Source organism: Natator depressus, chromosome 5, assembly GCF_965152275.1.
Source record: "Natator depressus isolate rNatDep1 chromosome 5, rNatDep2.hap1, whole genome shotgun sequence".
Lineage (NCBI taxonomy): Eukaryota > Metazoa > Chordata > Testudines > Cheloniidae > Natator > Natator depressus.
In genome coordinates, this window is record NC_134238.1 from 14,758,470 (window position 1) to 14,773,245 (window position 14,776).

Below are 14,776 nucleotides of genomic sequence, written 5' to 3' on the forward strand. Positions count from 1 at the left end.
TGTGAGACTCCACAAGACAAGTCTTTAAGTGAGCATGGGCGGCTGGCCACAATTCACTGGGAACTGATGGAATGGAAAGATGGTAGCCATCTCAGTGCCACTCCATCAACAGCTGCAGATGGATTAGCAGTATCGAATGGCTGAGTATCACTGTCTTCTCTCTGTCTTCAAGGAGGATGTCCAAATGGAACCAGGGCTGTTTCTGTGCTATGATTTATCCGGAAGCCAGACTCAGAGCTTCAAGGAGATTGGCAGAGGCTATATGCCACTGGAATCTCTTTGCTGCTGCCTTCCTAAAAGTCTTGCACAGGAGTGGGAGGTTCAAGACCAGCTGAGGGGTTAACAATGTTGCGTGTTTTGAGCGTTTTTTTTAAATTACATAACTCTGCAGTGATTGTCCAAAACTCTGCCTCTGAGTGGGCATTAACGAGCCTCAGTTGATCAGCATACAAGGATTTACACGACACCAGTATTGATGAATAACCATCCAGTGACTGTGGAGAGAGCAGACCTCACAGCCAATCAGAGAGTAGGAGATTTACATATTTGCAGTTGTGCATCATCCCTGTAGTCTGGCTGGCAGAGACCATTCCATTTCAGTCTCATTTAAAGTGCTGGCATTAACCCATTACTTCACTGCCTATGGTACAGGCTGTTAAGTATGAGCCTCAGGGTGATGGATATAGAGGATAATACTCCTTGTCTAATTGCCTTTCCCCTGTGCCTGAGTCTGCTGTGTCATATGAATATAAGAACGGCCATACTGGTCAGACCAAAGGTCCATCTAGCCCAGTATCCTCTCTGCTGACAGTGGCCAATGCCAGGTGCCCCAGAGGGAATGAACAGAACAGGTAATCATCAAGTGATCCATCCCCGGTCACCCAATCCCAGCTTCTGGCAAACAGGATCACTTGATGATGCCATCCCTGCCCATCCTGGCTAATAGCCATTGATGGATCTATCTTCCATGAACTTACCTAGTTCTTTTTTGTAGACTTCATCCTTTTCCCTCCCTCCTCTGAGTTCGTGTTATCTCCTGGGGCCACACTGTAATTTAGAAGAATAATCTAACTTGGTAATTAATGTCTAAAAGTCAAGAGGACAGCGTCTTTTCGCTCTCTTCCTTAGAGGAAGACTGGGGAAGAACCTTTCCAACTTCTGTCAGAAGGCTTGGGGGGGCGGTGCTGTTTGGGGAAGAAAATTGCAACTTTTAAAGTGTTGGGTAGTCCTTGTTTTTTTTTTTAAATCTTTCACATTTAAAAAAAATCAACCCTTTGAGACTAATGAGGGTCTTTGGCAGTATAATAAGATGGTAGGATTTTAAGATTTTTGTTCTAGTAATAGAATGATACAGAATTTGCCTCTATATATTGTAGCATTAAAGATATGGGTGGAGCGTGACTTTTAGTTCACACTGCTTTTACACCGGTTATTCCATACACTTCAGTGGAGATGCACCTCAGAGTACTTGAGATCAGAATCAGGCCCTCTCTCGGGAAGAAAATGATTCATATGTAGGGAAATAAAATCAGACACCTTCATCCAAAGGGGAAGGAAATAGATGTTTGCTATATCTGTTTGTTTGCATTAAGCCTCTGTAGGGTGGCTTGTGTCTGAAAACCAGCAATGTCTCCCTTCCAGTGCTATTCCTGGTATTTCTTTTTGTTTCACAAAAATTAGTGTTTTGTCCCAGTTCTTCAAAATCCCTGTGGCCTTTGGCACCCTAACAAAGCTTCTGGCCAGTGAAACTGATAGCAGGCTAGCTGATTGTTTATGCGCCTTAAGGGCTGCTCTCCCACCAGGACTGTCACCACCCTGCTTCCTGCCCTCTGCATAAGACCTGGACCGAGCCATCCTCAGCAGGTCACTTCTGCATTGCCCCAAGTTACGAACAAGGCAGCAGGCACCTCAGCTGCATTTCTATCACATGCACATGCTTACTGACCCAGCCTTGGTTGTCATCGTGGCTTCTCCCCACCTCACCTACACCAGAGATGAGCACCAGATTGTGGCAGGAGGTGTGGAGACAACCAGGTGGCTGTTTCTAGGGGGAAAGGAGGGAGACAAAGGAATGAATGAGAGAAGGACACTGAGAGAGGAGTTAAATGAGTGATACACTCCCTGTTTGCGAGTGTGAGGGGAGGGGGGCAGTGAGCGCTCCAAAGGGAAATGGTAAAAGGAAGCAGATTGAGGGCTGTGGGGAGGCAGAGAGGAGGAACAAGAAGAGAGGGGTGTGAGGGAAAGGAAAAGGAGAAAACAAAAGGACAGAAGATATAAGAACAGAGAAGGAAGAGGAGCAGAATGTAAAATCTAGAGAAGGAGAGAGAAAGAGAGTAGGATTGGAGCAGGAGAGATTCACAGATACAGCATAGCCTGGGCCCATGGATAGAGTGAATGGACTGGGCCCTGGAAAAAGGACTAAAGGGGGTGACGAGGGAGGGGTAAAGGCCCTGGTCTTTATTTGTTGTGTGGGGAAAGAGAAAAGAGGTGGCTTGGCTGACAAGAGGGGAGTGAACTACCTTCACTCCCTTCCTCTCCTCCCTCCCCGGCCAAACCTTCCTTTGCTCACCTCCTTCTCCTCCCTTCCCCCGGCCCAATCTCGAAAACTCTCCCCACCCCAGCAGCATGTGCCCTGGCTTTCCCCTTTGACCATCTGCTCACCCCGTGTCTCAGAGCTGTGGGAGATTTTATTCTCCATGGTGTGAATACCACAGCCCAGCTCCTAGCAGGGATGTCTTCAAACTTTAATGTTTTTCATGCCACTTTCTGTTAATAGTGAAGGTCACTTTAGTCTTGTCCCTGTCTCCCTGACACAGTAGTGCATTGTAACAGAAGTTTGTAAGAAGTGCGGGAAGGCTGGGGGAAGTCAGGGATGGGTCATCAGATATTCCAGCCAGGCAGCTTAAGAGACAGTAATTGTTGTTGCTCTGTTTCCACTACATACACTTTTATTATATGACTGTGCCCTTACAGAGCCTAATTTTTAGCATTTAGTATTGATAATAATTTATGGAGGTTTGGCAACCAAGAAATCCCAGTGCCACAATTCACCTCTGTACATGGCTGCTTTAGATTTTCACAGGGAGACTTCATTAGCACTTTGGAGGCATATTCAGTACATAAAAAAATCTTTCCAGTTCAAAAACCTTCCTCCTCCGCTACCTGTTTGTCCTGGAGCTGTGCATTACTCTGACACTGAAAGGTTCCAGGAGCTCAAAACTCTGTGCCCAGCTTGAATCAGTAGGCTAGAGATTGATTGCTAGAGGTAGACATCAGAGACTGCATCATGGACTGTGATGGGTATATATCACCTCAAGAGTTCTCCTGTCCTCTTGAGTCCAGTGGAAGGTGTTGGGGGAGATTTGTGTGTCATCTCCCTCCTCCTCATTCATCATCTCCCTCTCCTGAAGTATTGTTTGTTGCCTGTCTTGGTCTGTGATTGTCTTATTTAGATCCTAAGCTCTTCAGGGCAGGGAACTCGTCTCTCTTTGACATATAAATGTAGAGTGCAGACTCAGTAATTTTATATCAATAATTAAATGCATAACCTTATTCTCTAATTTTGGGCAGGGCCAAGACAGAGAACAGAGTTTGTAATCTGTCTCACCTCAAGATACTGGGTAGGGGGGGAAACAGAGATTCCGTTGCAGAAGGTTCTATGATATCTTTGGTCCCAGTTGCACTGTATAATGTTTTGTGTCCAGGATCACATAATCTTAGAAAGCTATGGGATTGTATTGAATCCCATCCATTAAGTATTGTAATAACAATAACATTTTTTTAACTATGAAGATTGACCAAGTAGCCCTGATGCAAAAGATAGAGTTATCAAGGTCCAAATGCTGCTCCCATTCACTATTGTCATTCCAGAGAGCCTGTTTTTTGTCAACCACTTCCACCAGTTTCATGCTTTTTGTGTAACTCTTGACTTAATGAAGTTACTCTTCGTTTGCACCAGTTTCATGTAGATCAGAATCAGGTCAGAGTAATGCCATTGACTTGGGTGGATTTCCACCAGTGTCGGTGAAAGCAGAATTTGGCCTCAAATAAGGAGCATGAGAGGGAGAGTGTGGGTCAGATTGCCATTCTTCCTCAGTGAGCAGATGGAGGGGCATTCATGTCTCATTCAGAATGGAGAAGTACTCTCAGCAGATAAGTGAAGCAAGATATCACCTCACAGGATTGTCCTTACTCCTCAGGTGGCTTTGTTTTCATTTTTCACCCTTCATACCAGGCATTGTCAGCCCCCCAAGACCTTTCAGCTGAATGTAAACAATGATTTGCAATTTGCATCAGCCGCCATGCACTCTTACACGATTCAGGAATATCCTGCAGGCCCGGGCGGGGCCCTTTGCAATCAAGTGCAGTGGTCTCTCTCTATATTTTCTTTCCATGGTTTTTATCTCCCTGGGCCCTTGGGATGAGATCACATCCTGTGGTCCCATGGTTAGTAGTTATTATGACTTCAGACAGGCAGGATGAAGTCTGGATGGCGTGCACGCACGCACGCACACACTTCATGGGAGCAGCTCAGCGGGCCGCGGGGGCCCGCTCCAAAAAGCTATCCTCATTTGTTCTGCAGCCTCAGGGGAAAATCAGAGTTGAGTGGTGAGTCACATTGCTCTGCGGACCTGCTGCTGCTAGTGGGGGAGATCGGGGAGTTCCTGTGACAACACAAGAGCATGGTCCCGCAAAGGCAGTGATTCCCAGTGGTCCTTTGTTTTGCCTAAGGCAAAGTAATGTCTCAGAAGCACTGAGCCCCAAGACCACTGTATCTCTCTTTGCTCACAGCCTTAGGGCTTGCCTACACTTACATTCTATCGCGCTCTAACTTGCTGGCTCACGGACGTGAAAAATCACCCCCCTGAGCGCAGCAAGTCTGAACACTTTACAGCGCTAGTGTAGACAGGCTCCGAGGTAATCCCCTGGATTACCAGGAGCCCTGGGAGAGCTCTCTCCCAGCGCTCGCGCGCGACCACACTCGCACTTCAAAGCGCTGCCGTGGGAGCGTTCCCGTAGCAGCGCTTTGAAGTTTCCAGTGTAGCCGTGCCCTTAACTCCGAATCAAACATCCCATCTGAGGAACTGGGTTTGATCCTGTTCCCCTTGAAATTAATGGCAGTTTGTCATTGGCTTCAGTGGGAGCACGGAGCAGGCTCCTTGACCTTCTGATACCTTGGTAGGCAGAGCACTAACTTTTCCAAACCGATCCCAAATTGGTACAGACTGTGGAAGTCTTCAAACTGGATTTGCTGGCAGGGTGTTTTCTGGTTATTCATCCCCCGCATCCTGGTTTGCACTGTGCAATTTGCCCCCACTTGGCTGTTTTCATCATCCCTGGTCTGGTGACAATAAAAGCTGGAGTTGTAACAATTCCCATTGGCTCAGTTAAGTACATGATCTTCCCACGTGCACCGCTGCACAGCTGGCTCTCAGAAATCAGGGCACAGGCAAAAGACCCTATAAGGTCTTGCAATGGTCACTAAGCAAATGACCCTTGGAAAAATAACAGACCACTGGTGTTTGGGGGGGGGAGGAAAGAGGGTTCCCCTGACGGACTTGGAGTGAGCACACAAAGGGCAGCCCCTTCTTTGTAGAAATAGAGTCACGGGTTTGGCTACACTTATTCTGAGAGGGAGCTTCCCCGCCTGGGCCCCACAGACTTCGGTTAGCAGGGCTCGCACTAGTGCACTAAAAATTGTTGCGTGCATGTTATTTTGACATTGAGACTTGAGTCCCGCTTACACAAGTCTGTCGACCAAGACTGGGAGGCTTGGTCCCAGACGCAGTGTAGACACATCCTAAGTGGCTTTTGCTAGCGCTGCTGAGCACAGCGGGAGGCTCAGCCAGTCAGGGAACTAGAAGAAATATCATTGACTTCAGTCATTTTGACCTCCACAATATAAATAATTTTGAAACGTGCTGAAATGTTCATGGTTGTCTGGATGGGTGCAAAATTTTGTGCCCAGTTTGAATGACAATTTCATGGAGATGAAATGTGTATCTTTCTATCTGTGTTCTTACATCAAGCCCATTTCGTGTTAATAGAAACTTTATGGCAAATGTTTTTTTCTTTTGCATGAAATATTTTACACAGCTCTAGTAATTAGCACTATGCCTTCAGGAATAATGTCAGTAAGCAGGCAGTGTAGTTTACGCCTCTGGACTTAAGCTGTACGTTTAAATGTTCGTGTATCCCTACTTCATACAGAATGTGGTCTAGTGATAAGAACATGGGACTGTGTGTCAGGGTCCGTAGATTCAGTTCATGGTGCTAGTGTCTCGGATAACACCGAGCAAGACATTTAACTGATCTGTGCCTCAGTTTACCTCTGTAACATGGAAATAATAATACTTCCCTATCCTCCTCTATGATCCTAGGGATACAGTAAGACTTCAGCTGCGTTTGTAAGTCACTTGAGATTCCTTTGATGCAAGGTACCACCACTAGTGTGGACATGCTTTCAGTTTTTGAAAGAAATAGGTTGTCTTGTCCCAAAGTGGACGTTAAGAACACTGGCACAGACTCAAGGCTGCTTGTGCTCTGGGAGCATCTGCTGGCACAGTGGCAATTTGTCATCTCCACATGCCGGGCACATATCTGTTTTTGTTTCTTTGCCACACACAAAAATGTCGATGTAAAGCATCTTTTCTTGGACTACTTTGTAAAAGAAATTGTGAGCCATTTGCGTGCAGAGATTAATGAATTCTAGGAAAAATGCCTTACAGCTCCCATGAAATCACTCTCACCGCGCAACACACATTTTTTCCAGGAAGAGAGCCTGTAAAATTTATTTTCATTTGTTCGTGAAAACATGTAACCCCCTGAGACCATCCAGACATGCTAGCCTTCCCAAACATATTGGCATATGCTGTATCTGTCACAGGAATACAGAAATTTGGAAGCAGGAGCCCTCCCTTCCAGAGATCTAAATTCATGTTCTTGGGGTGTCTCCTTCCAATCTACAAAGCTGTTAGCACCAGAAACCCCCAGCTAAAGTGAGAATCCTTTCGCAACAAAGGTTGGGTATTATCTGACCAGTCAGGCAGATTCTGGCATGCGGCTCCTCCTGTTAGGAAATCAAGTAGACTCTTTGTCTACTCTCCAGCAGGCACCGCTTCTCTCATTCCACGGCTTCGCTTGATATGAGGAACTGACTCAGGAGCAAAAGGAAGTTTTCCCTAGGACAGTCCAAGCCTCCAGGGGATGATTACAGGTTAGATAGAGAAGTGTGCAAGTCTCCTCTCACCTGTGCTGTTGTCTGCCTCTTGCTCCTCCTCCCCGTTACTCTGTCTTCTCTACTCTGTTAAGCTCCTTCTTCCACCTTTTTTAGCTGTCCTGGTAGATGTGAGTGCCTGTTTTGGAAAGACGACTGATTTCTGTGGTACTAGTTCTGCAAATATAGCATATACAGTGTGCAAGTTATACATTTTAAAATATAGATCATAATTAGACTGTAGGAAGGGTGCTTACATAATAGGCATAAATAATACATTTGGATAAAATACATTAAACTGCTAATGCAATTAATTAGGTTGAGACTTTGATCACACAAAAGCCAGACACTTCAAAGTTGCAATTCCAACAACAGCTGAATGGTGCCAACTTCATTACCTCAGGGTCAAACTGTACACTCTGCATGCATGTGACTTCCATTGACTTGATTTCCTATTGGGACTGGGTGTCACACATGCCATGGGAATTCAGGATATGGCTCTTAAACGCAGTTCAGCGCTGGGGCCTTGGAGCAAAGGGTAGATGCAGAGGAGATCTCCCAGGGCTGCAGAGGCAGGCAGCAAGGGTAACACGATTGTTGGCAGCCGTACGAGCCTGCCGGTGCACAGGAGCCACTCAGAGGGTGCAGTCTAGCAGGGGCGCCAACCCCACAGACTCTTCTCCTGTGCCTAGGATACGCAGGGAGACAAAGGGAGAAGCATAGTGAGCATCAGAATAACATTCCTTTGAAAAGGATTACAAAATCACTGGGCAAATAACAAAATCCCTGTCCCTGAGTTCTGTAGCCCCACCTGCACAGGCCTAACCAGCCAGTAGTCCTTGCATGCAAATATGAGGTGTGTCAGCCAGGTTAGCCCCCTTAGGTTTGAGGAGTAGCTTAGAGATCTGTTATTTCTGTTGGCAGGGAGGCTTACGCACAGCTGTCTAAGCTAGCACAGGAGACATTGATTCAGCCCTGCCTGTGCTACACAAATCACCCATTCTATAAATGGTTTTGTCTAGCACAGTCCAGCCCTCAGTGCAGACAGGGCGTAATGTGACTAAACTCCTGCATCTTCGCAGGGGGTTAGACTAGATGACCCTTGCGATCCCTTCGAAGCCTATGATTCTATGAAAACCGCTTTTGCAAACACAGCGCGAGAGGAGGCAGTACCCCAGCACTGTTTAAATGCTCCATGTTTATCGTTATCTTCTTATGATAGCAGGTGGGAAGGGCCCCCTCTCTTGCCCCATCTGTCCCCTCTCCATAGAGCAGCGTTTGAAAGGGCCCCCGTTCACCACCACCTTTTCTCTACACTGTTCCTTCCCACCTGTCTAATGGCTGTTTACACACTGGCCTCACAGCCATGTTTATGAGCTGGCTTTAAACACAATTCCCTCTAGACTGATTTACCACACTCTTAAGCCAGCTGGGTAGATGGGGCAGAAACAGTATTTTAAAAGCATGCACTAGGCTGAGTCTCAGTCCAGTGCTTTGGCCACAAGACCAACCTTGGTCTGACCCACATCAGACTGACCAACTGTCTGACCCGCCTCACTGTGGTAAACAGGTTTAGCAGAAACCATGTATAAATCTGGTCTTTGAAGATAGCTGGGAGGCCAGTGCAGATGGGCCCAAAATGTTCTTCCTAACCCCTGGTCTTCCTGAGCTCCCAGTTAATAGACACATAGGCCAGAAGGGACCAACATGATCATCTAGTTTGACTTCCTGCATTTTGGAGGCCACAGAACCTCGCCCACCTATTCCTGTAATAGACCCATGACCTCTGAAGTCCTCAGATCGTGATCTAAAGACTTCAGGTTACAGAGATTCCACCATTGCCACTAGTTCAAACCTGTATGTGACCCGTGACCCCTGCTGCAGAGGAAGGAAAAAAAACCCACCCTGGGGTCTCTGCCAGTGTGTGGCAGGGTCTCTGCCAAATTCCTTCCTGACCCCAAATATGGTGGTCAGTTGGACCCTGAGCATTTCGGAAAGACCCAACAGCCAGACATCAGGAAAGAATTCTCTGTAGTAACTCAGAGCCCTCCCCACCTAATGTCCCATCGCCAGCCACTGGGGATATTTGCTACTACCATTCACAGATTGGCTACATGCCATTGTGGGCAGTCTGATCATACCACCCCCTCCATAAACTTATCAAGCTCAGTCTTGAAGCCAGGTAGGTTTTTTGCCCCCACTGCTCCCATTGGATCTTCACTCCTCTGATAGTTAGAAATCTTTGTCTGATTTCAAGCCTAAACTTGTTGATGGCCATCTTTCTTTCAGGGACTAAGCTTGCCCATGGCCTGGCCCAGAGTGTATGCTTGCTGTCTTCCCTCAGCAGCTGCTTCCTCCTTCTCCTCCTCTCTTTTCCTTTCTCCCTCTCTAGCTGTAAACCCATCTCTCCCTCCTCTTTCCCTTGTTTCCCATCCATCCCAGAAACATCCCTGTCCCTCAGGTGCCCTCACAATGAGAGTTTCCTCACGTTCCCCCAGACATCCACATGCACCATGTCTCTCCTCCTGTACATGCTCCACAATGTGTCACTCCTCTAGATACTGATAGGTATGGTAGGCGTTCTTCAAAGGCCGCTTCAGAAATCATCATTCACCACAGCTCCGCTCCAAACTGAATTAACAAATTTGTAACTTATTACTTACAATTCAGACCAATGAATAAACTCCGGTACTGATCAGCTGGCTGTGCCCTCTGTTCTTTTATAATTTTCACAGATAATATTTTGTTTTAAAACTTTTAAAAGTTTTATTGATTTACATTTTCATATTTGTGCAAAATTTTGGGGTTTAAGCATTTTTTTATTTTTATTGATTTAAATTTTCACCGTTGCAGGAAATCATGGTGGACTCCTAGAATAGGGGGTTTCACAGTAATTATTTAATGACAGTAGATGCTGATATTCAAAAAACACAAATTGTCAACATCACTTAAAAATATACAAAGTAAATCCCCTTAAATCAAACTCTCGTTCTCAAGCAGCATTTTTCTTACTTTGCCAGTCTGTAGATTATGATTTTTGTTGATGGAAATATTCTTTCATCGGTTTACATGTGTACAGTGAAATCAGTGTTTACCGAGAAAAATCTAATCCTTCCAATCCAGGAGTTTGGTTTCTCTTTAAAATTACTCATACTTGTAAAACCAACGAAGAAACTCACATTTGGGATAAGAGTAGAAAAGGCAGAGCAGAGTCTGGAACTGGTGCTGACAAAATATATTGAATGGAGAAGGTGGTGGGAAATGTCACTATCCACACTGGCAAAACCCAGCATTGTGGGGGATTCTGCATTGATGCATTTAGATTTTGGGGCCATCGACATCACATTGTGTGGGGAGCAGGGAGGGGGAGCAAGAGGAACTCCTGAGAAGTGGGGAGCGCGCCAGGCTGTTAAGGGACACCTCAGTGATCCCCCACACCCTCGGTGGCTTCACTCTGTATGGTGATGCACTCCTGCCCCCCACCCAAGTGCCAGGACCCTGTCCCAACCCGCTGGAAGGTGGGACTGGACTGCCAGGGAGTTCTACCTGCTCCCTGGCGGCCAACTGATCCCATGCACTGCCGCGGCTGCTCCGCCCTTCCACCAGCTCCCATTCCTCTCTTGCCTCAGTGTGAGCAGCGGGGACAGAAAACTTTGAGGGGGAGGGTGAAAACATATATCCCCCCCCCATTATTTCCATTCGCCAGACACTAATGCCCACTCCCAACCCACAGTTCCACGCCCCGTGAAAATCCATCCTATCTTCAGTAAGCACTAGTGATTTAGGAGAAAGTTTTAGTCTAAGACACAGTTGTGAGTTCAGTTCTCCACAATTGGAAGTAGTTCCACAATTAGGCACAGTTGGGAGTCAGTGGAATTACAGGTGTGAAATCAGTGTGGTGGAAGTAGAATCAATCCCTGTGTGTAGGCATAGGTGCTGACTCTGTGGGTGCTCCAGGGCTGGAGCACCCATGGGGAAAAATTGGTGGGTGCTCTGCACCCACTGGCAGCCAAGCTCCCCGCACCCCCCAGCTCACCTCCGCCTCCTCCCCTGAGCGCACCGCGTCCCCGCTTCTCCTCCCAGGCTTGTTGCCGCGAAACAGCTGTTTTGCCGCGTAACAAGCTGAGGGAGGGAGGGGGAAGGAGCGGGATCGCAGCACGCTCAGGGGAGGAGGTGGGGAAGAGGCGGGGCCTGGGTGGGGATTTGGGGAAGGGGTCCAGTAGGGGCAGGGAGGGGGCAGAGTTGGGGCAGGGACTTTGGGGAAGGAGTTGGAATGGGGGCGGGGCAGGGGTGGAGTCGGGGCAGGGCCGGGGTGGGGGGGCGCGAGCACCCACCAGTGCTAGGAGAAGTTGGTGCTTGTGTGTGTAGGAAATGATGCTTTCCTGCAACGTAATTCTAGGATTGTTCAAAAGAACTGCTCTGAAAGAGACCATCAGGTTCAGGATGCAAAGTCATAATGCTTCCTATGCTTTCTAATTTGGAAAGAGCATAGAGAGCCCTTCACTTCTACTTACTGCTTCAACTGCAGTCCAGACTGTTAATGGCTGAAAATTATCATGTGATGGATGTTTAGTGAAATGACATGGTGGGACTTAGCGCATTTCCTTGTGTACAGTAACCTACGTCATAAAAACTCTCACTACATACTTAACATGTACCCTGAAAGTTATCATGTACTGTGTATGTTCTGCTCTGCTTCCTCCATCTCAACCGTGGAAATGCTGCATTCTGGCCTTGTGTCTCTTCGTTCACACCAGAGACATCTTTCCTTTTCCCCCTCCACTTTCTTCTTTTCCCTGCTGTGGCTGTGGGGAAAGCGAACACAGGTTAAAACATGGAAGGAGCAGTCTGGTAGGGGAGGGATTATAAAGCAGTAGAAACAAGGTATGCTTTAATAACCGGCTGCCTCTTTTTCTCTTTCTCTCTTGCAGTTGTTGCAATCTCAGGATGTGAAAGAAGACGCTGTCCTTTGCTGTTCCATGGAGGTATGAATGGGCTGTTGGGACCTCAGATATTCTGTGCCAAATTCCCCACAGCTTTGCTCCGTGTGTCATTGTTCACACCTGTACCAAGTGGTTGTAAAATCAGTACGGTGGTGTTTTCAGCCCCCTCCCCTCCTTTGCACTTGTTCTGCGCAGAGGTAAATGGTGACAGGAGGGCAAGCAGTGGAGAATCAGGCCCTCTTTTCTATATTTATTCTTTTAACTTGTTTGTTTATTTGAGGGACATTGCAACCAAAATGGAAGCTCTCAAGAGGGACCACAATTTCAGTCCCGCAGCCTTGTACTGCGTATGACCCAAGCCAAGGTGTGAAACCAAGCTCCTGACCACCTATAATCATCAAGAATCCCACAACTCCTTTTCTGTGAAAAGGGTATTCCCATCATGAGTGTGTCTGTTTCATTATGTTTGAATATAGCAAACTACATCCTGCAGCTTTATTGCTTTGTGTTGTGGTCCCATCACAAGCTATGTATAGTCAAGGCAGACCAATATGAGGTGGGGAATATCTGAAATAACACTGGTGATTCGACATGAGTCAGTACTGAGCAAATGCCTGGCATGGTGTGTGCTGGCTCTGAGCTCCTGGAAGGGCCATTATACAAGTGAAATGTTAAGTTAGTGTCCTAACCACTTAATGACCACAAGGGTGAAGTATTGAGTTCCTGTTTGAAGCACACATCAAATTGGGTCAGGGGACCCAGATATAACCCAGTTGTTCCCTGTCTCACTTCCAATGCAATTCCTATCTCTCATCTAAACAGGACTTTTCCAGGGCTCGGTAACCAGGCTAAAGTTTTGGACGTGGTTACAAAATCCATTTAAGGTCCCATCTACTGCACACAGTGGAATCTTGCTAGAACTTGGTCCCCCGTCCGAGATGTTAAAATGTCTTAAGATAGGGCTACAGCGGTTTCCCCCAAGCTCCTACATGACACAGGACACTTTCTGCTCAAAGAGTGACATTCCTCCAACTACCCTGTTTTATTTTTAATTGCTGAGGATTTTCTTCCCCTTTCCCTCCTCCATAGTTCTTCCCTCCTTACACGCTGCTTCTGCTTTCCCCCTGGCTGACCGCCCTTATGATAGGCCTGCACCACCCTCAATGCAGTGTTCTGATTGGCAGTCATCAGTTCAGTCTGGAGCGTCTCATGAGCCCCTAGAGATGAGCCATCACCTTAGGTATATACACTGCACGCTCAGTCTCAACCAAGCCTGGGGCCCAGAATCCTAAATATGAGTCCCATCACTATGCACACAGTGCCATGCTACCCGACTGACTTTATATTTTATATTCCACTTTAAAAAAGCCTATGTTAAAAAGAATATCAAGGTTGCAAAGTCAAGCATTCAGAAGTTAGGATATGCCCGAATGAAGGTTGCCTGTGCCCTTTATATGTTCAAAACACAGCTTCCATTGACTTCAGTTGCATCTGTGAGTGCTCAGCACTTCGTCAAGCCAGACCCCAGCATCTCAAGCCAGGCACCCAGAAAACGAGAATACATCATTAGTGACCACTTGTGGAAAGTTCGGTTTAAGTGACTTGCTCGGAATCATGTAGGGATTCTTTGTGGCAGCGGCACAGATAAAATCCACTTCTCCAGAGCAGCATTCAACTGCCTTAAGCATGGGACCCTCCTTTGTCTTCTGTAATCCCCTGCCTTCTTCACTACACACCCACACCTTCCAACCTCTGCAACAAATGAGCCAGGGATCCTACAGATAACAGCCTCCTTCACGACCCAAACCTGATGCAACCCCAGAGCATCTCCTTCCTGAGCATTGAATGGGACAGGGGCCCTGTGGGAAAAAATAATATGTGATCATGTAAGTAAAGACTGCCTCGTGGTCATCGGGCAGAAACACAAGGGGGCTGAATAAAGTTGCATCGACTACCTTAATTCTGACATTTCCTAACGTATGAGTTCTTGACTTTGTAATATTAATGTTCTTTTAATGAATTTTTGTGTGTAATTTCCTAGGTTTAAAAAAAAACTAAGTGAAAACATTGAAATTCCATCATGTGGCATCATATTGAAACCCACATGGGTCATCAGCATGGTTGGAACCTTTATTCATATTTATTATTTGTATTTACTGTAGCACCCGGGCACCCTAGTCATGGACCAGGACCGCACTGTGGTAGGTGCTGCCCACAGAACAAAAAGTCTGTCCTAGATCCACCACACAGGCCTCTGCCACTTGAGCTAATGGAGTAACGGATAGCAATAGTAGGTTGTCATCCTCTGTGTGGACCAGCACTAGAGCAGGGGTGAAACACTTTGCCGGTAGGTTTCACAGATATTTTCTGACAGCAGCGAAATGGTGAGAATCAGGAATCATGAGTTCCATTCCAGGCTCGAAAGGGATCTGAGCTGTAGTGGGCACAGATTCTTCTGCTTGTTCCCCCTGTCACTTTCACCTCCAGTCCTGGGAATTCTGGCTCTTCATCTGATCTGTCTCTCTTCCCTGACAGCCTGCAGCTGCCCGCCATCCAGCCTATGTGTTCCCCATCTCCACTGGTTCCCAGTCCCCGCCTCCTTTTCTGGACTTCTTGT

At 46.9% G+C, this 14,776-nt stretch overlaps 1 protein-coding gene across 6 annotated transcripts in view; it reads left to right on the forward strand.

Annotated features, from left to right (window-relative positions):
- Positions 1 to 14,776, forward strand: part of CTIF (cap binding complex dependent translation initiation factor) — a 340,733-nt gene that overhangs the window by 312,653 nt on the left and 13,304 nt on the right. For all 6 annotated transcript variants that reach the window (XM_074952340.1, XM_074952344.1, XM_074952343.1 and 3 more), the window contains one exon: positions 12,148 to 12,201. In XM_074952340.1, the coding sequence (XP_074808441.1) occupies positions 12,148 to 12,201 (54 nt within the window). The remainder of the gene's footprint in view (positions 1 to 12,147; positions 12,202 to 14,776) is intronic.